Here is a 24387-nt window from a genome sequence, read left to right as displayed (position 1 = left end):
ACCATTGTTACTGGCCCTCCCCAGCCTAAATAATGCCAGCCTGTTACCACCGAGGCCCAGGAGCACCATATTTGACACTCCAGGCCTGTTGGTAGCGGCTCTTGGGTATTGGGATAATAATTGGGGTTTAGCGCTAGCTATTTTTGGTGCTAACGCTAAGCCCAGGCTTAGTAATGGATTCTGTCTATAATACAGCTTCCACTGCTAAGCCTGTAAAATAAAAAATAAAAATAAAAAACATGTTTAACCCCTTCCCTCTTTGGCGGCTTTTCATTTTTGCACTTTTGCTTTTTCCTCCTCACCTTCTAAAAATCACCTAAAAATCCACATGAGGGCTTGTTCTTTGCGCCAACAATTTAACTTTGTAATGCCCATAATAATCATTTCACCACAAAATCTATGGCGAAACCAGAAAACAATTATTTGTGGGGCAAAATTGAAAAAGAAAAATAAGCCATTTTGTAATTTTTTACAGCTTCAGTTTCTATGCAGTGCAGTTTTCGGTAAAAATTGCACCTTATATTTATTCTGTAGGTCCATACGGTCGCAAGGATGCCCAATTTATATAGGTTTGCTTTTATTTTACTATTAATGAAAATTACAACTACATGAACCAAAATTAATTAGTTGAAAAATGTCCTCTTTTGACCCCTATAACTTTTTTATTTTTCCATATAAGAGGAGGTATGAGGGCTAATTTTTTGCGCAGTGATCTGAAGTTTTTATCGGTACCATTTTTGGTTTGATCTGACTTTTTGATCAATTTTTATTAATTTATTTATGATATAAAAAGTTACCAAAAATACGCTATTTTTGACTTTTTTTTTACGTGTACGCCATTGACCGTGCACTTTAATTAAAAATATATTTTTATATTTCAGACATCTAAGCACACGGCGATACCACATATGTTTATTTTTATTTACACAGTTTTTTTTTTTTTTTTATGGGAAAAGGTGATTCTAACTTTTATTAGGGAAGAGGTTAAATCCCATAGGGGACTATAATATGCATTACAGTGATCTCTTACACTGATCACTGCTTTGTCATAGCATAGCATTGATCAGTGTTTCTACCGCTTGCCTGCTCCTGCCTGGATCTCAGGCATGGAGCAGTCATTCGGCGACCGGACAGCGAGGAGGCAGGTAGGGATCTTCCTTGCATCCTGCAAACTGTTCGGGACGCAGCTATTTCATCCGCCCGCCCATCGTACACACTCCCCCCACGCCGCACAACTACAATTCCTAGCATATCCTTACAGTAAGGACATGCTGGGAGTTGTGGTAGTGTTGCATGGGCGGGAGATGTGCGGGCGGGTGACAAGCTTGTCACCCTCCTGTACATCTCCTACCCGCTCATCCCACCGTGCCTGTGAAACTGAAAGTAAAAAAGTTGCGCAAAAAGTCTCACCTGCGACTTTTTGAAAATGCTGTCATAGGCAAGTTTGTAAGCCAGACCTGACCTTGCTTACACTTGCGAGTTTTTGAAAGGCATAAAAGGGATAAAGGAGGAGGTAACCGTTCTCAAGCTAGATTCTGCGTGTGAGGAGTGTAAGAAATAATAAATGCTGAGAGAAATATTTGAATATTTTTTGAAAGGAGTTTGCGAACTTTATTTGCAGAGATGAGCGAACTTACAGTAAATTCGATTCGTCACGAACTTCTCGGCTCGGCAGTTGATGACTTTTTTGGAATAAATTAGTTCAGCTTTCCGGTGCTCCAGGGGGCTGGAATAGGTGGATACAGTCCTAGGAGACTCTTTCCTAGGAATGTATCCACCTTTTCCAGCCCACCGGAGCACCTAAAGGCTGAACTAATTTACGCAGGATAAGTCATCAACTGCCAAGCCGAGAAGTTCGTGACGAATCGAATTTACTTATTTGCTTACGAGCGACTTTCGCAATGATAAACCCAGGACCACTGCAAAGTGAAAACTGAAAATTGCTTAGGTAGGGCAGATTGGTATTTTTTGCTTACCCACAAAAGTCGCACAAAAATTAGCTTTTTGTGCGACTTTTGTAAGCAAAAAAATCTGCTTAAATCTCATAATAAATCTCCCTCATGGACTCAGTCTCAATATTTTCTGTTTTGTCTATCTTACATTATATTCATAATTTTACTGTATGCATAGAGCCTTTTTGGCAGTACACTTTCCTTACCGTCCTACTCTGTATAGTGTCTCTCAGGTACTATAATGGTCTTTCTAGAAGAGTTCTTTCTAGGTGGAAATATCTACATGAAACAACTTGCGTATTAACATTTTATTTTCAGTTTCAACAGCAAGAACTACAGCAACCACAAAAATTCCAGAGACATCTGCACCTGACATGACCAGCAAGAAAAGGACAATTGAGTTATCCACTCCTACACAGAGAAATAAAGTCACCAATTCAGCAAGTGAGTAGAGTATAATATTTGTCATATATGCAACACCTTTAGAGAAAAGATCACTGCCACAACTGAGCTGAATATTAGTGCAAGAATGAGCTGTATATTAGTGCAATGCACTTCTTAGTCTCTGGTATATACAGTGGTCCCTCAACATACGATGGTAATCCGTTCCAAATGGACCATCGTTTGTTGAAACCATCATATGTTGAGGGATCCGTGCAATGTAAAGTATAGGACAGTGGTCTACAACCTGCGGACCTCCAGATGTTGCAAAACTACAACACCCAGCATGCCCGGACAGCCGTTGGCTGTCCGGGCATGCTGGGAGTTGTGGTTTTGCAACATCTGGAGGTCCGCAGGTTGAAGGCCTCTGGTATTGGAGGTTATACTCACGTGCCCCCGCCGCTCCGGACCGTCACCGCTGCCTGGGATGTCGCCTTCCATCGCTGTTGCCGCGTCCCCGGCATGTCCCCGACGCTCCGGCAAGGCCTCTGCTTCCCCGGAATCCTCGCCCTCTGTCGCCGCCATCACGTCACTACGCACACCGCTCCTATTGGATGACAGGACGGCGTGTGCAGCGACGTAATGACGACCAAGGAGAGCGCCGACATTGCAGGGGATCCCGGAGAATACACTACGGAGCCCCGAGGACAGGTAAGTGATCGTCAGCGGACCACACGGGGCACCGTAAACAGCTATCCGGTGGCAGCTGAAGCAGTCTGCACTGCCAGATAGCCGTTTATGTGATGGCTCCGACATACAAAAGCTGCAAAATGCTGCCTTCAACATGCCATGGCGTCTGAGAGACCATCGTATGTTGAAATGATCGTATGTCGGGGCCATCGTAGGTCGGGGGGTCACTGTATATTGTTCCTGTTGGGAAAAAGAAATGTCACTTTCAGATAAATGCAAAAATAGACTGTGTGGGAGCTCTACATAAAACAGAAAAGAGAAGAAACTAAGCCGAGGATACTGCGTTACACATACCCAATGTGCCAATAAATAGACTAAGAATGTACACAGTGAAGCAGTCCTACTAGGCTATAGGTGAAAAGTAGAATTTAGAGAAAGAAGAGAGAGGTTGTGTCTAAATAAATTTACATTTATTGCATATAATATAATAACTCTGAGGTGAGGTCTTTGGCAGGGCCCTTGCTTCGGACAACTCACAAAATAGGTTACATGAATCAAATGGTTAAAAAACAATGCATTTGGTAAAATATATGGGACAAACAAAGTCTGCGCTACTGTGACCGCGATAGTCTGGATTTTTTTTATCCTTATCCAGCATTCATAAGGATAAAATAATCCAGACTATCGCATCGCGGTCACAGTAGCGCAGACTTTGTTTGTCCCATATATTTTACCAAATGCATTGTTTTTTAACCATTTGATTCATGTAACCAATTTTGTGAGTTGTCCGAAGCAAGGGCCCTGCCAAAGACCTCACCTCAGAGTTATTATATTATATGCAATAAATGTAAATTTATTTAGACACAACCTCTCTCTTCTTTCTCTAAATTCTTCTTTTCACCTATTTCCTGTGAAAGAAGAGAGATACTGGCATAGAAACACAGATGTCACCCACTAGGTACTAAATACTAGATGAATACTGATATGCTGGTGCATAAATCCAATCTTGCAGTGAAAGTTGGTACTGTGTGCCGCTCACCCTTACTGTGCGTGCTGGTCTTCTGGTTCTTGCACTGCACGCAGTTACAAGCAGACACTGCTGCGAGCTGTCCATACGTGCAGACCTCTAAGTTATGAGGAGATGTGAAAGAAGACTTTCGCTGAGATCGAGCCACCTACAGCACATAGCTCCAACGACCTGTTCATCTCATCTTCACCTGGATACAGTATTCTTTCACATCTTCTCCATCTGCTTTCACATTATAAAATGTATCCGTTTTAAAGATCTGTTCAATGTTCCGTTATAAAAACCCTGTCAATCAGCCGTTAAACGGCCGTTAGAAAATCCCATAGGGCCGTTAAAAAATCACATTATCCGTTTTAACCCGTTATAGCCCGTTATTAAAGGAGCACTCTGGTGCAGACTACTCCTGCTCCGTCCTGCCCGGGCTGCAAAAATATATGAAAATAAACCATCACTCACCTTCCTGGGTTCCCGCGGAGTGCCACTAGAGCTGATCGGTGCTCCGGTCCATCTTCTTCATACTTCCGTGTGAACGAATCGTCACATGGTGCTCAGCCTATCATGGGCCGAGGCAGGACATTGTGGCGGCCAGTGAGAGCCATGTGGCGATTCGTTCACACGGAAGTATGAAGAAGATGGACCGGAGGACCGATCAGCTGTATTGGTGCTCCGCTGGAACCCAGGAAGGTGAGTGATGGTTTATTTTAATTTTTTTTTGCAGCCCGGGCATGACAGAGCAGGAGTAGTCTGCACCAGAGTACTCCTTTAATAACGGATGTTATTTCGTGATGGAGGAATGAACGGAAGAAATAGTGCATGCACTATTTCTCCTGTTACTATCTTCCGTTAAAAAATGTAATTTTTATTTAATTTAATTAGAATCTATTTTAATTTATGTAATCCTTTTTTGAGGACCTATTCTGGTGAGCATCGAGCTGGTGGTCCGCCACGAGGCAAGCTACCACCTGTTCCAGCCCCTGCCTCTCAGCACCCCCCCCCCCCCAACTGTCTTACTCTGTGTGGAACTGCGAATGTTTCATTTAATTCGTTATGGTTCATTGTTATCACCCCAACCTGCTTTATTGGGTTCTTGTGGAAACCTACCGCCTGTCACCTACCGCCTGTCCCAGCCCCTGCCTCTCTGCACACCCCCTTGCTCTGAGTGTCCCCTGAGGAAGTCACATTCGGTGATGGAACATGTGGGGTTTCGCTCCTGTGGACCTGGGTTGATTGGGTTACCGTCCCTCCTTTCCTCCGTCTGTGGCCTATCCATTGTGGTGACTCCTTTCACAGCACATCATTTTTGCTTTATCCATCTCCATACACATTGCCTTTTTGCAGTTTTGTATTGTACATTATGCACTTTACTTATTGTCATTTATGCTGCTATTTTTTAAGGTGTGTGTATGATATTGGTATATACATTGTATACATTTTCTATTGTTAGGCCACTATACATGGTCAGGTCAGGGGGGGTCCCCGGATGTTTCACCCATGTCCAGTGGTGATCTTTACAGGGCCCACTGCTGTAGTGTGGCTCGATAAAGCCTTTTAAATGTTTTTATTGTGACCTAGTCGCTGTGTGCAGTACATCCAAAATTGCACTCTCTTTTTAAATCTCTCTCCCTTCCCTATCAGTGCTTCTAGACTGGATTTGGCCTTGAGGTGAATCGTTGCTGTAAAAATGTTTTTCTGTGCAACACACACTGCTCTCTGTCCCTCTCTCTCTGCAGTAAACCGCTGATATAACTGTCCGCGAGATGGCTGCTGATTATATAGGGCTGTGACATCACAGGGGTGGCTGGCTGCTGATAGGCTGCATGCTGCATGTGATTTAGGGTCATCCCGCCTATCCGTGTTGCCGCCTTCCCAGAGTTCCTTGCCCCATGTCCTGACATGTGGAGCCACCATCTTAGATGACCTGGATCCTGGACCCCACTAAATGGAGTTTCATGAAGTGATTGGTACGAATCGCGGTGATATTCTGATTCATTGCGAAGCAAATTTTTCACGAAATTCGTAACAAATTCAGATTCATCAGATTCGCTCATCCCTACTTTCCAGTGCTCAGGCATAAGCCTTTTTGTTAATATGTAAATTAAGCATTCTCCAGCATGCTCAGGTAAATCCAGTCCATGTCCTCTTTATCTAGTGGCTGTCAGTCAAACAGGGTAGGGGGATGCAAGCGGTTACAGAGGCAGTGAATAGGGGGACATGAGCTAGACTTGCCTGGACTATTACCATGCTGGTAAATGCTCCCTGAGCTTTCAACCGTCATTAACATCTTAACAAAAAGGCTTATATATTGCCACTAGAAAGGACAATGAAGGTAAAAAAAAAAAAGGTATCCTCAGAATTCTTATGATATGCCCTTATTTACACCTCCATTTTCCTACTGAAAAGTCCAACTTTAATCTAGACTAAGACATAGATTATTGTAAAGCGTTTATCTGCAAAAGATGAATACAGCAGCTTGTAAAGTGTTATTCTGCAAAAGAAGGACACAGCTACCAAATCTGAAACTTACACATACACATATATACACATATATATATATATATATATATTTATATACTAGCGGAGTATCCGGCGTTGCCTGGATTTTCCTTCCTAATCCTTGTTTGGGAGGAAAATAAACAAAGGAGGAAGCTTTTGACTTCATAACCCATCCTCATATATTGTTGTCATATCCCAACCCCATATCCCGTCCTTATATCCCGACCTCCTATCCCGTCATCATATCTAGACCTCATATCCCGTCCTCATATCCTGTCCTCCTATCCCGACCTTCTATCATGTCCTCCTATCCCGACCTCCTATCCCAAGCTCCTATTGTGATCCCCTATCCTGTCCTCCTATCTCGACCTCCTATCTCGACCTCCTATCTCGACCGCCTATCCCGACCTCCTATCTCGACCTCCTATCCCCACCTCCTTTCCCGACCTCCTATCCCGACCTCCTATCCCGTCCTCCTATCCCGATCTCCTATCCCGACCTCCTATCCCAACCTCCTATCCCAACCTCCTATCACGACCTCCTATCCTGACCTCCTATCCCGTCCTCCTATTTTGACCTCCTATCCTGTCCACCTATCCCGTCCTCCTATCCCATCCTTCTATCTCGACCTCCTATCCTGACCTCCTACCCCAACCTCCTATCTTGACCTCCTATCTTTACCTCCTATCCCGGTCCTCCTATCCCGGTCCTCGAATCCCAATCCTCCTATCCCTACCCGTAATATGTGTACCAGATATTGAAATATCTCCAGCCGTACGGAAGTAATGTGGGAACATACATTTCCCATTGATTTGCATGGGACTTTAAACGAAAACCCTGACCTTCACAAATGGGGGTAGTTAAGGGTTAAATTAACTATCCTATATTTTAAGTGGACATATAAGTAACATGTGATCAAGTATTATCAAAATATCTCCAGCCGTTTGGAAGTTATGCAATGACATATATTTCCCATTGACTTGTATGGGACTTTAAACATAAACCCCGCCCCTGGCAAATGGGGGTGAGTAAGGGTTAAATTACCTATCCTATGTATGTTGTTGACATATAAGTAACATGTGTGCCAAAAGACACCATCGTTTATTAAAAATCTTTTGGAAGCAGAAAAAAGAACATTGTTTAGCAGCTGGTAAGTAAGTACCGTATTTTTCGCCGTATAAGACGCACTTTTTCTTCCCCAAAACTGGGGGGAAAAAGTCGGTGCGTCTTATACGGCGAATACACCCCTATCGCGGCGGTCCCTGCGGCCATCAACGGCCGGGACCCGCGGCTAATACAGGACATCGCGGTGATGCCCTGTATTAACCGATCGCGGTGATGCCCTGTATTAACCCTTCAGACGCGGCGATCAAAGCTGACCGCCGCGTCTGAAGGGAAAGTGACACTAACCCGGCTGTTCAGTCGGGCTGTTCGGGACCGCCGCGATTTCACCGCGGCGGTCCCGAACAGCCCGACTGAATAGCCGGGTTAGTGCTTACAGGACACCGGGAGGGACCTTACCTGCCTCCTTGGTGTCTGCTCCGTGCCGGGATCCCCTGTATGGCCGGCGCTCTCCTTCCTCGTCATCACGTCGTCGCGTACGTACGTCGGCGTGCGTAACGACGTGATGGCGGCGACGGAGAGCGAGGATACCCGGCCGGCAGCAGAGATGTTCCGGCACGACGGGGACACGGTGACAGCGATGGAGCGACATCCAGGGCAGCGGTGACAGGTCTGGAGCGGCGGGGACACGTGAGTATTACCTCCTCCTGCAGTGGTCTTCAATCTGCGGACCTCCAGATGTTGTAAAACTACAACTCCCAGCATGCCCGGACAGCCAACGGCTGTCCGGGCATGCTGGGAGTTGAAGTTTTGCAACATCTGGAGGACCGCAGGTTGAAGACCACTATTGGGTTCAAAATCTTTATTTTTTAAGATTTTGCCCCTAAAAATTGGGTGCGTCTTATACGCCGGTGCGTCCTATAGGACGAAAAATACGGTAGTTTCTTTCAGATGCCTTGTGTCCTGTCTAGCATTAATAAACATTTAGCTTTTTGTTAAATATCTATATGTGGACAGGAATCTAAAACTTGTTTTTTTCAGTTTCAATAGCACAGGCTGTAACAACCACAATTCCACTGACATCTTTACCTGATATGACAGATAAGACAAGGGAAATAGAGATGTTCTCTACAACACAGAGCAATAAAGTCACCAATTCAACAAGTGAGTAAAGTACAATATTTCTAATACATTTTCTGCAATATTTCAAACATGTTCAGGTTTAGGGTCAAAAGCTCTATATAGCCATGCCCTTACTTTATATCCTAAAAGCCTGCATGATGAAAGGGCCAATTTAATGCAGTATATAGTACTGTTAAAGGGGAACTCCGATGGGGAAAAAAGTTTTCAAATCATCTGGTGCCAGGAAGTTAAACAGATTTGTACATTACTTATAATAAAAAATTTTAACCCTTCTAGTTCTTATCAGCTGCTGTATACTACAGATATACTACAGATAAATTTGTGAAGTTCTTTTCAGCCTGCCAAAAGTGCTCTCTGCTGACACCTTTGTTCATGTCAGGAACTGCCCAGAGCAGGAGTGGTTTTCTATGGAGATTTGCTTCTAATCTGGACAGTTCCTGACACAGACAGAGGTGTCAGCAGAGATCACTTCCTGTGGAACACAGCAGCTGTTGGGTGTGTCTCACTTCCAGAGTTGTCCAGAGAGAGAGGAGAGAAGGAGTTTTTTCCAGCAACCTTTTCCCCAGGAGGGTGGCAGACTCCTGGGAAGAGCCTCCTGCTATTGACCCACGGCCTTCCACCTCCCGTACTAGGCCGGCGGGGGGTGGGAGTGAGAGAGTTACGGCCGATTCCAAGGACGGGGTCAGAAGATCCAGCAGGCTCCGCAGTAATGTGGAGCCCACTCCCCCGTCCATCGCTGGAAACCGCAAGGCATACGGTAGGAAGATAACTGTTGTGTCTTCAGGGACTGTTTCTAATGTTACGGAACCCCAGCAATTGGGGGTGAAGGGACCCAGGGAGTCGCTTGCCACGTTTGGATCCCGCATGCAGGCAAAGCTGGTGGAATACGAACAGCTGGGAAAGAAGCTGAAAGTGTTAAGGGAGGATCTGAAGTTTGCCCGCTACCAGACAGATAACTCTGCCAAGACCATGAGGGCTAAGTTTGCTGCTAGAGTGTGCGAGCTGAAGGCAGAGGAGCAGGAGGTGGTGAGAGCCCGAATGCAGATCATAGAGGGAGCGGGTATGTTTAAAGAAAAATTAAAAAACGAGGACCGCTATAAAATCATGCGGACCCCTGTGAAGGAGGAAGAGGATAGTCAGGGGAGGAAGAACACCTGTGTGATACAGAGGAGAAGATGGAGGAAGGTGGTGAGGGAGATGGCGGCAGTGAGGGTGATGAGAGTGAGGGGGATGTGTGTGATACCCCGTGTACCCCTAAGACCTCTGTCACCCCAAGTGCAGAATATATTAACCCTGCCCAAGTCGCCTTACCAACCACCTCAGAGGAAAGCGACAGTAGTGATGGTGGTGACAGCGGCCCAGTCGGTGGGGGGCTCCTGCGGGCCATAGTGATGCAGGAGTCACCCACCCGTCTGGAAAATTTCAGTTTTGGCCAGGACCTGGGCCCTGAGGAGAATAAAAGGAAGAAAAAGAACAGGAGGAAGAAAAAGGCTGAGGAGCAAGTCATGTTTGTTTTCTCCCCTATCCAGCAGTCTGGGCCACCTGAGAAGTTGGTTCAGACTGCTGGGCCCCCCACCCTGCCAGATCCAGTTTCTGCTGTGGAACGGGACCAGCACGGGGGGTACAGTGCTGCATCCAACATGGCCGTGGGTGCTACAGTCACGCATCCTGCTGGTAGGGAAGAGCAGGATGGGTTAATGGTGGGTGTCCCTGGCATTGTTATCAGCTCTGCAGGGCACTCCCCTGAGAGGGGGGGAGTGTCCAGGCACCGGGACCCGCTGCTGATCCCGTGCAGTCAGGCGCAGTGTGTGGCATGGACGCTGTAGGGATTTCCCCTGTGAGGGAGGAGGGTCCCTGCAAGTCAGTGGCAGGTGGAGGGGCAGAGGTGCGCTTGGAGGGGCAGCCTCGGCCTCGGGATGTGATGTCTGCGGTGACATCCCACATGGAGGAGGAATCAGCATCGCCGACAGAGATCCAGCTAAAGCATGCCCTGGCCAGCCCAGAGGTAGTGGGTGAAGCAGCGGCTGATCCCAAAAACACTGCTAATAAAACCAAAAGCAATGTCACTACAAGGTGTGTGAATGATGGGAGTAGTAGTGGTGTGGATGAAAGGAGTGTATGTGGGAGTGATGGTGGAGTGAATGTGAGGAGTGGTAATGGAGTGAATAGGAGGAGTGGTAGTGGTGCAGATGGGAGGAGTGGTAGTGGAGTGAATGGGTGGGGTGGCAGTGATGCAGATGGGAGGAGTGGTAGTGGAGTGAGTGGTGGTGGTGGATTGAATGGGAGCGGTGGTGGTGGTGGTGCGGATGGGAGGAGTGGTAGTGGAGTGAATGGGCGGGGTGGTAGTGGAATGAGTGGGAGTGGTGCAGATGGGAGGAGTGATAGTGGAGTGAATGAGAGGAGTAGTAGGGGTGTGTATAATAGTGACGTTTGTGGCAGTGCAGGTGGTTTAGGTGGGGCCGTAGGGACAGGGTCTGGTCCGGCTGCCCCCTCGGTCGCCAGGAGTTATGCCAGCGTGGCGGCCGGGGGTTCAGTGGGATCTTTACCTCCTGTATCTGGTGACGGTCAGTTGCAACGGCGCCTCCTGGAGGCACTAAAGAGAGGAGAAAGGACGCTCCAGGTAGAGGGAAAGGAGATGGACCTATCTTTCTGGGTGGAGAGACATGGTCTGGGAGCATTCCGACAGAGAAATGGGGAGACTGTATGGTCCCTCCAGACACCCGGGCAGGAGGTAGGTCGCAGGAATGTGGCCCGTCTGGTCTGGAAAGGCGAAGATGCGTGCCCCCAAAGGGGCAAAGTGGTGGAGCTTCTCTTCCAGATGGGTTTCAGGGCTAGGGACATCTTTGCCCTGATCCACCCTTTCGGCTCCTCTGAGTTTGACGTCAGCTTTGTTTGGCCGGAGGGACTAGATCTCTTCTGGTCTAATTATGAGCTGGTGAAAAACGAGCCCGGATGGCGAGATTTCGCTGTAAAAGCGGTATCTCGCCAGAGTATGGTAAAGAAAGTGACCGTTTTGACCCGTAACGAGTCACTTTCTTGTTATGACATTATGACCTGGCTGGGCAGGTACGGGGAGGTGACGGACATCCCCCGGAAAAACTTTGATGAGCACAATATATGGTCTGGGGCCTGGACGTTTTCCGTCCGTCTCAGGCGTTCCGGGAACACTGTCACCCACATTCCTTCGGCCGCCTTCCTGGGACGCGACAGAATTCAGATCTTCTACCAGGGGCAGCCGAAGCTGTGTCACAGGTGTGGTGACCCAAACCACTTTAGTGCCAACTGCACTCAGCAGATATGCGCCCTCTGCTGTGGGGTGGGTCACCTGGCGGCCACCTGTGGGCAGATTCGGTGTAACTTGTGTGGTGACTTAGGTCACCTGTTCAGCCAGTGTCCGCGCTCGTTCTCTAATGCTGTGACCGCCCCGTCTGGGGAAAGCCTAACAGTTGCCCCGGCGGGGGAGGGGACCAGTGGAGGAGAGGGGGCACCAAAGCCAGTGAAGGAAAAACATAAGACCCCCTCTATGCGGAGGCGAGAGGAGAAGCGCAGGTTGGAGAGGGCCCTTGAGAATGCCCAGGTGCCAGGGGTAGCTCGGGGTCCCACTCCAGACACTGGCTCAGAAGGAGGTCAGAATAACTCTGAGGCTTTGGGTGAGGCCAAACTGGACGAGGAGATAGGGAGACTGCGTAGGGAAGAAGGTCAAGATGCTCCTTCCTCCAGTCATACCTCTGAATCCGAAACTGTGGATGAGGAGGAGGAGGAGGGGCAGACAGTAAATGGTGGCCAGAAAAAGAAGAGGAGGAAGAAGTGTAAGAGTAAGGTGGCGCCGTCCTCCTCTTCAATTGTAGCCTCAGACCATAGAAGGAACAACTCAGTCTCTGACCCTCTGATCGTCCTTTCGAATCGATATGAGGCCCTCGGGGATACCATCTCCCCTCCTCTTCTCGAGGGTCAGGAGGCAGTGCGGCCTCCAGGAGGTACCGAGCCTCCTTCCTCTGGGGTAGTTTCCTCAGGGGGAGAGGTAACACCAGGTGCCGGAGGTAAAGATCCTGGGATGGATATGTCCCAGAGTTTAAAAAGAAGTAAAGGGTCTTCCTCTGATTCCGATGGGGGTGGAGGGAAGGAGAGGAAGAAGGTTTAAGGGGTGAGGCCATCTAACTCAATCACCCATGATGGCGGCACTCACCCCACTGACGCTGGCATCTATTAACTGTGCCAGTATAAAGTCAGATACGGCTAGATTTGCAGCCTTTGATTTTCTCGGCCGTGTTGAAGCCGACATTTTCTTTTTACAAGAGACCAGGTTGTCAGATCTTGCCTCTCTGGCAAAAGCCAGGAGAGAGTGGAGGCGCGGTCCCTCCCACTGGTCTCTTGCGGCTGAGCCGTATAGTGGGGTGGCGGTCTTTTTTTCCGCTCCTGTTGAATGCAGACGGGTTATTGAGCTAGAAATGGGGAGGTGCCTGATCATTGATGTCTTCATGAAGGGACAAGAGCTCCGGCTCATTAACATCTACGCCCCGCAAACTAAGCGGGGCCGTAAAGATCTCTTTATGAGGATTAAGCCCTTTCTTTTTACGAGTCGGCAGGTGATCTTTGGAGGGGACTTCAATAATGTCACGAGGTCCCAGGATAGGAGAGGCTCCAATGGTCCACTGACTTGCGATAGTGTGGCACTAATTAGCATAACTAGAGAAGCTCGCCTAGAGGACGCCCACATCCGGAGCCCCTCGGGCCACGCGGGTTTCACCTATCATCAAGGTAGCCGCAGGTCTAGAATAGACAGGTTTTATTTAAAGGAGGAAGCTGTCTCTTCCGCAGTGTCCGTGGTTGAGGTGGAGTTCTCCGATCACTGTATGATTTTGTTTTCCCTGAATGTTTCAGAGACCCCCCGGATGGGTAAAGGTTATTGGAAGCTGAATTCGTCCCTCCTGGTGGAAGCGGAGGTAAGACAGTCCTTTGAGGATTTTCTTCAGAGTCAGGTACCTTTACTGGATCTTTGTAGTAATAAGCTGGAGTGGTGGGAGATATTCAAGAAGCGGGTTGCGGGGTTCTTCCGCCAGCTCTCGAGCCTCAGGTCCCTGAACAGGTATCGCTTGTATCAGGGTCTGAGGAGGAAACTCGAGCTTCTTGTCTCGACTGGAGGTAGCCGAGAGCATATCTCCAGAGTGAAATCCTTGCTGATGAGGTGTCAGTACGATAGGCACGCATCTTTGGTTTTTGAGAGGGATTTCGGGAAGTACCGCTCGCCCGACCCTTACAGAAACTGTAAGATGTCAGTGAGTAGTAAAGTCATTTCAGGACTGATCGATAGTACAGGATCTCTGAATCGGTCCAGATCGGGGATCTTGGAGGTCGTCAGATCCTTCTACTCGCACCTCTTGGGAAGGAAGGATCTAGATCGAGACGGGATGTCGGTTTTCCTGGCTGAAACCTTTCCTGAGCCAGGGGTAGACCCCTCTCTTGATGTTTTGGCAGAAGAATTCAGGGAAGAGGAAGTGAGACTGGCGATCGAGGGGCTTGCCCCTAAGAAGTCGCCAGGTCCGGATGGCTTAACATCCGAGTGGTACAGGACCTTTAAGGAGTCTTTAGCTCCCCTCTTGACTGAGGTATTCAATGAGTGTCTCTCCTCAGGCACTCTGCCGAAGTCAATGAGGAGGTCAGCCCTGATTCTCCTGTCAAAGGGTAAAGATCCTAGCCGGATTGAGAATTGGAGGCCCATAGCTCTTCTCAATACGGACAGGAAGCTTCTGGCCAAGATACTGTTTAATCGGCTGGTGAAGTTTGCACCCCGGCTCCTTTCGGGGGCCCAGCACTGCTCTGTTCCAGGCCGAGGCACCTTAAGTGCTGTCCTCAGTGTCAGGGAGGCAGTGGAGCGGAGTAGTGCGGGTCTCTGGAAGGGGTACATGCTGTCCCTGGATCAGGCCAAAGCATTTGATCGGGTGAACCATGACTACCTCTGGTCCGTCCTACTGAGATATGGCTTACCAAGTACTTTTGTTAATTGGCTTAAGATCTTGTATGCAGGGGCAGAGAGTTTCCCGCTTGTGAACGGTTGGTCTGGCCGCTCTTTTGAGGTGGGGTCCGGAGTCCGTCAGGGTTGTCCTTTGAGCCCGCTTTTATACGTGTTTGCGATCGATCCCTTCGTCCGGAGGGTAGATTGTGGGCCGTTGGCGGGAGTCGGGATGAGTCTGGCGGAGCTGGATGTCGCCCAGAGAGTGGTGGCATACGCTGATGATGTCACCATTTTCGTGTCCTCGAGAGAGGAGGTCGATGTGGTGATGTCAGAAGTGGACCGCTACTCTGAGGCATCCGGGTCTAAGATCAACCGGGATAAGTGTGAGAGTCTCTGGCTGGGAGGGGGAGATCCCACGTTTGATCTCCCGGACACCCTTCCAGGGCCCCAAGAGTCAGCAAAAGTTTTGGGCATCACTTTCGGCCAGGATGATTATCCCACCAAAAACTGGGATGGTAAGCTCCAGGATGCCGCTCAGAAGGTGGACCAATGGAAGGGTTGGTCTATGACCCTCAGGGAAAGGGTACACCTGATCAAATCGTACCTGCTCCCCTTGTTTATCTATCTGGGCAGTGTATGTATCTTGCCAGAGGCTTACTACACTAGGGTCTACAGCCTGTTTTTCCAACTGTTATGTGGGAACAGGATGAACCTAGTCAAGAGGGAGGTTACGTACCGCACGAGGAGACTAGGGGGTTTATCTATGGTAAATCCTGTGGTGTTCTTAACAAACACCTTCTTGAAAGCTAACATCTCAAACCTCTGGTCAGAGAGGGCTCCTCCGTGGGTAATCTCCTGCAGGGAATGGTTACGGCCTTTCTTCCAGGAATGGGAGACAGGAGGGCAAGTGAAGGACCTCCGTACGCCACACGGATATCTTCCGGCTTATGCTACCCCAACTCTGAAGGCGATACGTCGGTGGGGTCTGGGAGTGTGGGAGATCAGGACCCAGTCAAGGCAGTTCCTTGACAAACGGGTTCTGTTGACCCACTTCCAGAAGACTCTGGCGCTCAGGGACTGCCCAGGTCGGGATCTGAGGTGGGGTTGTACCTTTTAAACATGAAAAGGATCCCCCAGAAGTTTTGGGACTTGGCCTGGCGCTGCTTTCAGGGGAAGCTATATGTGAGGGACAATTTGAAGTGTAGGAGCTCTGATGACCGGGGATGTCCCAGAGAAGAGTGCGAGGACATGCTGGAAAGCATGGACCACTTCCTGCTTCATTGTCCCTTTAATATAGGGGTCTACAACCGGGTGGGTGCTTCCATTGGCTGGAGTCAACTTGCCGGCCTTACCTATCCGGAGTGGGCTTATGGGGCATTCAGGAACCTGGGTGGCCGAGACCGGGGCACTTTATTTGTAGTCAGCTTAGTAGTTAGGTACTACACGTGGAACGCACAGTGTCTAGTATCTACACAGCGGAAAGTCCTCTCCGAGGTGGAGGTCTGTAGGAACATCACCGGTGACCTCGGGAAGATCAGGTCTTTGGAGTATGGCAGTCTTGGTACCAGCAGGGCTTCTCTCCTGTGGAGAGGTTTTTCATTTGATGTGCCCTAGGTACTAGACCTCTTGGGTAGAGTACCCCTTTTTCTGGTTAGGGATAGCAATGTAGGGACAGAGAGAGGGTGAGTGAAGGGTCAGTTTGTTGAAGGGATAACAGTAGTGTGAGTCGTAGGGAAAAGTTAGTGGAGAGAGTTTATAAAGTAACATCAGGATTGCCATCCTTCTTCCTGGTGGTGGGCTATGCATGTACACCCTAGTCTTTTTGTTTTGTTTTCAGAATATGGATTGCGTAAAGGGCTTACAGGCGACCGAACTTGGGCCTAAGGTGGGTTGTATTGTTTTGTATATGTTATGTTATGAAGTTGTATTTGTATAGTTGGTTTTGGGTATAGATTAGGTTGGGTGGGGGAATTGGTGGGTTGGTGGATGTTTGGAGGGGCTGGCATGGGTCAGTTGTGGACTGGACTCGATATCCATGGACTATGGACTCTGACCCATGTCAATGTGGGTGGTTGTGTGGGTAATGGGTTAGTCTAGTGTAGGATGTCATGTGTTTTGTAGGTGTATATTTTGGTTTGTTGGTGTATATAGTTTATGTATGTATTTGCATTTAGGTTATGTATTTGTGTTTTTATATTCGTATTGTATATATTATTATATAGTATGGATTGGTTATCTTATTTGAGGGGATGGGGATAGGCAGTCGGATCAGATTTAGTTAGCATTTTTATATTACTTTAATTTAATATTGGTTGTATTATGGTAGTGTAGATTAAAAAAAAGGGTGTGTATGTGTATGTATGTATATGTATATATATATATATATATATATATATATATATATATATATATGTATATATGTGTATATATGTGAGGGAAAAAATGTAATTTTAGTAAAAAAATAAAAATAATAAAAAAAAAATATATATATAAAAAAACATATATAAAAAAAAAAAAGGGGGGGGGGGGTGGTGGTGGTGGTGGGGGTTTTGGGGTGGGTTAGTTGTGAATGTAATGTGTGGTTGAGTTTTACCAAGTCTGGTTGTTTTTAGTTGAAGCTAAGTAAAGCTATTTTTCTGTTTATGTAAAGAATGTGTGGGTATGTGTGTGTGATAGTATTTTTGATAATTTATATGTAGGTATAATGTTATGTGTTTAGTTAGTTTAGTTAAGTTGGGCTGGCCAGTTAGGCAGGTTTTGTTGTGTTGTGTTTTGTTAATGCTAGTTAAGCCTGTTTTTCTGTTTTGTTAAGTTTTTATATATTTATAATAAAAAGAGCGTCAGCAGAGAGCACTGTTGTCAGACAGAAAAGAAATTTACAAATTTCTCTGTTTTATATATAGCAGGTAATAACTACTGGAAGGATTAAGATTTATTAATAGAAGTAATTTACAAATCTGTTTAACTTTCTGGCACCAGTTGATTTGAAAACATTTGTTTTCTACTTGTTTCCACCAGAGTTCCCCTTTAAGGTGACTGACAGCTATCCCTAAGCTCCCACTCCCCCAAAGGTTTGTTGTGACTAAGGCCCCTTTCACACTCCGTTTTAAAGATCCGTTGGAAGTTCTGTCTGAAAATCGGCTGTTAAAACGGCAGTTATAAAATCTTATACGGCCGTTAGAAAATCCCATTATAGTCTATGGGATTTTTCTAATAGCCGTTTCTAACCTGTTATCACCCGTTATCGATAACGGACGTTATATTGGGATTGGTTGCTATGGGCAACTTTTCCTTTGCAAAGGTTTTGATAAATCTCCCCATCATGTTTTTTTTAAAGGGATATATATATATATATATATATATATATATATATATATATGTAGGAAATTTGTTCCTCACCTGAAATTTCCTTTTCCTGGAGTCCATAGGCGGCACACCATGGGTTAACTTTCCTTCTAACCCCAGAAACAGAAGAGTTAGTAAGCAGTATGCTAATACAGAAACAAGGTAATTAGGCATAATTAGTAATTAGACAACTCCTAGCTAGGATACAAAAGACCCCACAAAACAGGGAACACTCGTATAGTTTGCAGCAATAAAGAAAAAATTTATTTGGGGAGGGATAAAGTTGTGCCGCCTATGGACTCCAGGAAAAGGAAATTTCAGGTGAGGAACAAATTTCCTACATCCTGATCGTCCTACGGCGGCACACCATGGGACTTGTAAAGCAGTCCAGGTAACCAAAGATAACAGGGAGGGAACTAAATACTACCAGCTCCTTGAATCACACTTGTACCAAAAGCTGACCCCTCAGAGGCAGAGATGTCCAGCCGATAATGCTTCATGAAGGTCGTCGGTGACGCCCAGGTTGCCGCCCGGCAAATTTGATCTAAAGGAACGTGGAACTTCTCCGCCCAGGAGGTTGCAGTTGAGCGCGTTGAGTGAGCTCTTAGACAAAGAGGTGATGTTGAACCTTCAAACTCGTAGCAACACCGAATCGTGTCTCTGACCCATCTGGCCAAGGAGGCTTTACTAGCTTTCCTTCCTTTCTTCTCTCCTTGATATAGGACGAAGAAGGCTTCGGATGATCTGAACGAAGAGGTCCTTTCTAGGTACAACAGAACCGCTCTTCTCACATCCAGGAGGTGTAGATCTTCACCATCCTTTTCCAGCAATACTGGTAGCACCAACTCCTGATTCAGGTTTTGGGCTGATGGAACCTTGGGAAGAAAACCTGGCATTGTTTTGAGGGTAGGACTCTCAAGTATGGCTCTCTACATGATAAGGCTTGTAGTTCGCCAATCCGCCTGGCTGAGGTGATTGCAATCAAAAAGAGTGTTTTCAGGGAAAGCCATTTCAGGGATGTGGAATGTAGTGGTTCAAACGGATCTCTACACAGTCCTTTTAGGACCAACGGTAAATCCCAAGATGGTAATGGGTGACAATACGGTGGTCGTAATTTCTTCAGAGCCCTGAAGAATCTGGAGACGATGCTGGAGTTTGAGAAAAGACCATTCAGATGTGCATTGATCGCTGTAACCTGCACCTTTAGAGTGTTGGGCTTCAGGCCTTTTTCAAACCCTTCCTGAAGGAAGAGTAAAAGAGTGGTTGTTTCGGAAGGAGGCAGCTGTTTCCTAGAACACCAACCTGAATAGAGGTGCCATATTCTTGCATAGATTTTAACCGTAGACGATTTTCTGGAAGCCATCAATGTATCGATCACGCTGGAGGCAAAGCCTTGCTCTTCTAACCCTAGGCGTTCAAATTCCATGCCGTCAGGTCTAGGCTGCCTGGGTCTGGGTGAAGGAGGCCTCCTTGTAGGAGGAGATCTTCTATCGGAGGAAGCTTGAGGACGTCTCCTTTCGATGTTTCCCAGGCGAGTTGAAACCATGCCCGTCGTGGCCAGAAGGGCATGATCACTATCGCATGGACTTGCTCGTCGAGGATCTTCCTGAGCACCCGAGGAATCAACGGGAGGGGAGGGAAGGCATAGATAAACTTCCCCCTCCAAGTTACCGACAGGCCGTCTACTGCGAAGGGGTGACCCGCTGGAGAGAGAGAGCAGAACTTTGGCAGTTTCTTGTTCTCTTGAGAGGCGAAGACATCCATCGTCGGCGATCCCCATTTCATCACCAACGAACGGAAGACCTTCGGGTTGAGACCCCATTCTCCCGGCAAGATTTTCTTCCTGCTTAGCCAATCTGCCCTGCAGTTCTGTACACCTCTTATGTGGACTGCTGAGATGGAGAGCAGATTCTTCTCTGCCCAGCTCATCATTCGTGCACATAACTTCTGAAGTTCTCTGCTTCTGGTGCCACCTTGCTTGTTTATATAGAAAACAGTTGGAAGATTGTCTGTCTGAACTTGCACATGATGGTTCTTCAGGGTGTCTCTGAAGTTTTTCAATGCCAGGAAGACTGCTTTCATCTCTTTGAAATTGGAGGATTTCGCTGCTTCTTCCCTTTTCCAGACTCTTTGCACCCACAGGCTTCTGACATGGGCACCCCAACCGTAAGCGGAGGCATCCGTAGTGAGGACTATCGGTTGGGGACATATCAGACTCCTGCCCTGGAGGAAACGCAGAGGATTCAGCCACCACAGAAGATCTTTCTTGAGTCTCCTCGGAAGATGAATAGTAGAATCCAGGGACGATTGAGACTTGTCCCACCTGGACAGGATGTGTGAATGGAGACTCCTGATGTGTGACTTTGCCCACAAGACAGCCTCTATTGATGATGTTAAGAGACCCAGTATCTTCATGGCATGGCGAATTGTGCATGTCTGGAGACCTAACAGAGCTTGGAGACTCTGGGAGATGTTGGTTGACCTCTCTTCCGATAAAAACAACCTCATGCGGCTGGAGTCCACTATAAATCCCAGAAAGGTAATTCTCTGAGTGGGTATTAAGTGTGACTTGTTGTAGTTTATGAGAAACCCATGATCGTTCAGGACTTCTATCACTACCTGAAGATGGCTGATGAGGAGTTGTTCCGACCGGGCTTTGATAAGCCAGTCGTCCAGGTACGGTGTCACATGAATGCCCAATAGTCTCAGATGGGCTACCAGGACCACGACGACTTTCGTGAAGACTCTGGGTGCTGACGTTATCCCGAAGGGAATACAAGTAAATTGAAGGTGTCTGACATGACCTTGACTCTTCACTGCTATGCGAAGAAACCTGCGGTGAGATGGTCGGACTGGAATATGCAGATATGCATCCTGGAGGTCCAGTGATGCCATATAGTCCCCTTTCTGGATGTCTAGGACAGCCGACTTTATCGATTCCATTTTGAACCGCTTCTTCACAAAGAATTTGTTGAGATCTGACAAGTCTATGACTAACCTCCAATCGCCGCTGGACTTGGGTACCGCAAAGATGGGGGAGTAGAACCCCTTCCCTTGCTCGGCTACTGGAACTTCTTCTAAGGCTCTTTTGAGAAGAAATTGATTAATTAAATCCGAGACTATTGGAGAAGCTCGATTCACCATGTATTTGTCTGGAGGGATTGACCGGAGTTCTAGAGTATATCCGTTTTCCACTGTATCTGACACCCAGGCATCTGAGGAGGTTTGGGACCAGATATTCGCAAAGGCTTGAAGTCTGCCTCCCACTGGGTGCAACTGAATCCTGGCGTCATTGGTCCTTGTCTTTCCGCAGAAATGGCTTCTTCTTTGATGCTGCGGACTCCTGCTTCTTGGGGTACTGACGTCTTGCACCGGTCTGACGAAAATTCCCCCTTTTCCTGTATGGACTCGAGTATCGACTCCTTCTACGTGAATTACCATATTTACCAGATCTTTTATCTTCATATGGAAAATATTCTCCCTTGTCTTTTCTCAGGGATTTTAATATGCCCTTTAATTGAGGACCAAATAAAGAGGAAGGGTGAAAAGGAAGCTTCACAAAGCTGTACTTGGAAGATATATCTCCCCCCCAGTTCTTAATCCACAGTGCTCTTCTTGTCGCGTTGGACAAAGCTAAGGTCCTAGAAGAAAACTTCATGACGTCCAGCGGGGCGTCACATAGAAACTCTGTTGCAGACTTGATCAGTGGGAAGCTTTTTAGGAGGTCCTTTCGGGACACCCCATCTTTAATATCCCGGGCCAGATCTGACACCCAGATCCGTAGAGCTCTAGCGACTGGTAGTGATGACACTGCTACCTTAGCTGCTGCGGCTGCTGATCCATATGATTTCTTGCAAAGGAGGTCTGCCTTCCTCTCCATTGGGTCCGACAGTAAGGTCGATTCTTCGGACGGAAAGATGGCTTTCTTTGTCAAGCGGGCTGCTGCTAGGTCCACTTTGGGTGGATTTTCCCACTCTTCATAAGCCGCTGGAGAGAGTCTATAGGTGGAGCGTAGTCTTGAACCAGGATCAGTATATTTTTCTGGTTTTGACCAGTCCTTCCGAAACCAGTCTTTAATAATGGGGTGTGATGGTAGCAACCTATCATTAGATGGCGGAAAATAATATAGCTGGTCTCTCTGTAATTTTTGAGAGACATCCTCACTGCTCTCAAGGACCTCTTTGGTCGCCGCTATCAGTGTGTGCACCTTATCCTTATCCAACAGATAAAGGTCTTCTGGAATCTCAACCTCCTTAACTTCTACCAGCCCAGAACTGCTTGAATCATTGGAGTCAGATGATGAGGATGAGGAGGGAGACGGCTGCTTATGAGATGTTTTGTGCTTTTTTACACCCAAAGATGCCTTAACTTCGGAAAAGGTGGAGAACAACTCTGTTCTAAACCATCCCAGAAAGGCTTTAGGATCCACTGGGGCTGAGGCGTGCGGGGGTGTGGCGCATAATGAACAGATGTCATCCTGCCACTCATCAGGTAAGGGCTGCTTGCACTTTGTACATTCCCTATGGCGGGATTTTCTGGATCTTTTCCTCCTAGATTGGGACATCTAAGGGAGAAAAACTTTTATTAGACTAAGAAGAAAGGTATAGGTACTCAGGGAGCTTTTGAACAAGCTTTGGAATACTCCTTACCTCTGCCAACTGGGAAGTCTGCTGCTTAGGCTAAGCGCAGCTTCCCAGTGGCAGGGTAGCGCTTTTATGCGCAGAAGGGACCGCACATGCGCCGTGTGCACCGCCGCCGCGAGCTGTGCACTGACAGCCTATCGCAATTGCAGCCGGAAGTTCCCCTGCGCGCGCACGTCCCACATAGAAAACCTAGCAGGGAAGACACGTGGGACGCGCTGCGCAATGCCGGCATGAACCTTCAACAGGTGAGCATGACGGCGCTTACTTGCGAATCACCGGGTGACCGGAGACCACAAACTCACCCCCACCGGCAGTTGACAGCCCTGGACATCTAGCGCTGGCGATCGGCATGAAGGAGGCAGGTACCGGAGGAGGGGGAGATAGTCGGAGAACTAGGGGAGCCCCCAGTACGCGACCTTATTTCACCCCAGGGACCCCAGAAGCCTGAGGGTTTGGGGCCTTGCTTCTGTAGGCTCTTCTGTCTTCTTTCAGAAGAAAATTAAATACGAGTGTTCCCTGTTTTGTGGGGTCTTTTGTATCCTAGCTAGGAGTTGTCTAATTACTAATTATGCCTAATTACCTTGTTTCTGTATTAGCATACTGCTTACTAACTCTTCTGTTTCTGGGGTTAGAAGGAAAGTTAACCCATGGTGTGCCGCCGTAGGACGATCAGGAAATATATATATATATATATATATATATATATATATATCATTAAAAAAAAAGGCTGTATGTTTGCTTTATAAAAATGTTACATTATTTCCACAGCACCTTCTACTTGCCTTGCTTATTTACTGTCTCTGGGCATTGTTAGCACAACAGAGAGCATTATCTCACACTGTCTGGTCAACCAATAGATTGACATGGGAAGAGTTAGGGATGATGACAGTTTATATTTAAATGACAGTGAACTTTAAGGTGAATTGACTTTATCTTTCTTTTAGGTTATTCGAAGGTCCCTTATCTGATACATATTTATGGTGGAGGTTTATTCCTCATAGTAACCTTTGTACTCATTAAAGTGTTTTTCTTAATTTACTTCACACGAAAAAGTAAGTTGCAGTAGTATTAGACAAATAATTTTTACTGTATTCTACAAGAAATATAATGGAATTTCATTTGGTTGTTTACCTACCTTTTGCTTTCATTCCTTAGGGCAAAGAGAAGGCACCATGGTTGAGCTTCCTGTAGGTTTGTGTGAAAGAGTACTGCAGTTTATTTTAGAAGAGGTCAAAGTTCATTTAAAAAAAAAAAAGGTTTAAGTTGAGCAAAAAAAAAAACATACAAACGACTTTTTATGTTAAAAATACACTTACTGGACAAAACTAGTAAAAAAATATAAAAAAAAAATGCAAAAATGCTGTATAGTTAATGAGCAATGCCATATTATAGCTGCCTGTATAATAAATATGAAATGTTATTCATACGGTGATGTGAATAGCATAAACAATCCATAAGATTTGCAGCTGCTTCTGGAAACTGAGAGCAAATAAAGGGGATGCATATAGTACTGTATGTCACACTGTTCAAACCTTCGCAGGCCAGGTACAAGAGCACAACAACTAGGTAATGTAGACTGAGCAGTGATGCACACAGCATGCAACGCAGCTCAGATACACAGTGGTCTGCTGCGCTAACATGATGTAGCCCACTACACTACATCTGAATATACTGAAAAGATATGTAAAAAAATGAAGC

The 24387-nt window shown here is 46.9% G+C and overlaps 2 protein-coding genes across 5 annotated transcripts in view; one reads left to right on the top strand and one right to left on the bottom strand.

The window, feature by feature from the left end:
- Window positions 1-24387, bottom strand: part of LOC130277384 (Fc receptor-like protein 5) — a 113446-nt gene that overhangs the window by 60365 nt on the left and 28694 nt on the right. Inside the window, exon 1 of one of the 2 annotated variants that reach the window (XM_056528049.1) lies at window positions 23825-23847. The exons of the other annotated variant lie outside the window; for it this stretch is intronic. The gene's annotated coding sequence lies outside the window, so the exon portion shown is untranslated. Of the gene's footprint in view, window positions 1-23824; window positions 23848-24387 lie in introns of those variants that run through there. 2 annotated transcript variants of the gene reach the window in all.
- Window positions 1-24387, top strand: part of LOC130277429 (uncharacterized) — a 46280-nt gene that overhangs the window by 11611 nt on the left and 10282 nt on the right. For 2 of the 3 annotated variants that reach the window (XM_056528101.1, XM_056528105.1), the window contains exons 5-8: window positions 2271-2396; window positions 8647-8769; window positions 23634-23741; window positions 23845-23876. In XM_056528101.1, coding sequence (XP_056384076.1) covers window positions 2271-2396; window positions 8647-8769; window positions 23634-23741; window positions 23845-23876 — 389 coding nt within the window. The remainder of the gene's footprint in view (window positions 1-2270; window positions 2397-8646; window positions 8770-23633; window positions 23742-23844; window positions 23877-24387) is intronic. The other variant, XM_056528107.1, reaches the window with a different exon arrangement.

The sequence above is a fragment of the Hyla sarda genome, chromosome 1 (assembly GCF_029499605.1).
Source record: "Hyla sarda isolate aHylSar1 chromosome 1, aHylSar1.hap1, whole genome shotgun sequence".
NCBI classification, from domain to species: domain Eukaryota; kingdom Metazoa; phylum Chordata; class Amphibia; order Anura; family Hylidae; genus Hyla; species Hyla sarda.
The sequence above is the reverse complement of the archived record's forward strand: the minus strand, read 5'-3'. Positions and strand labels throughout refer to the sequence as shown.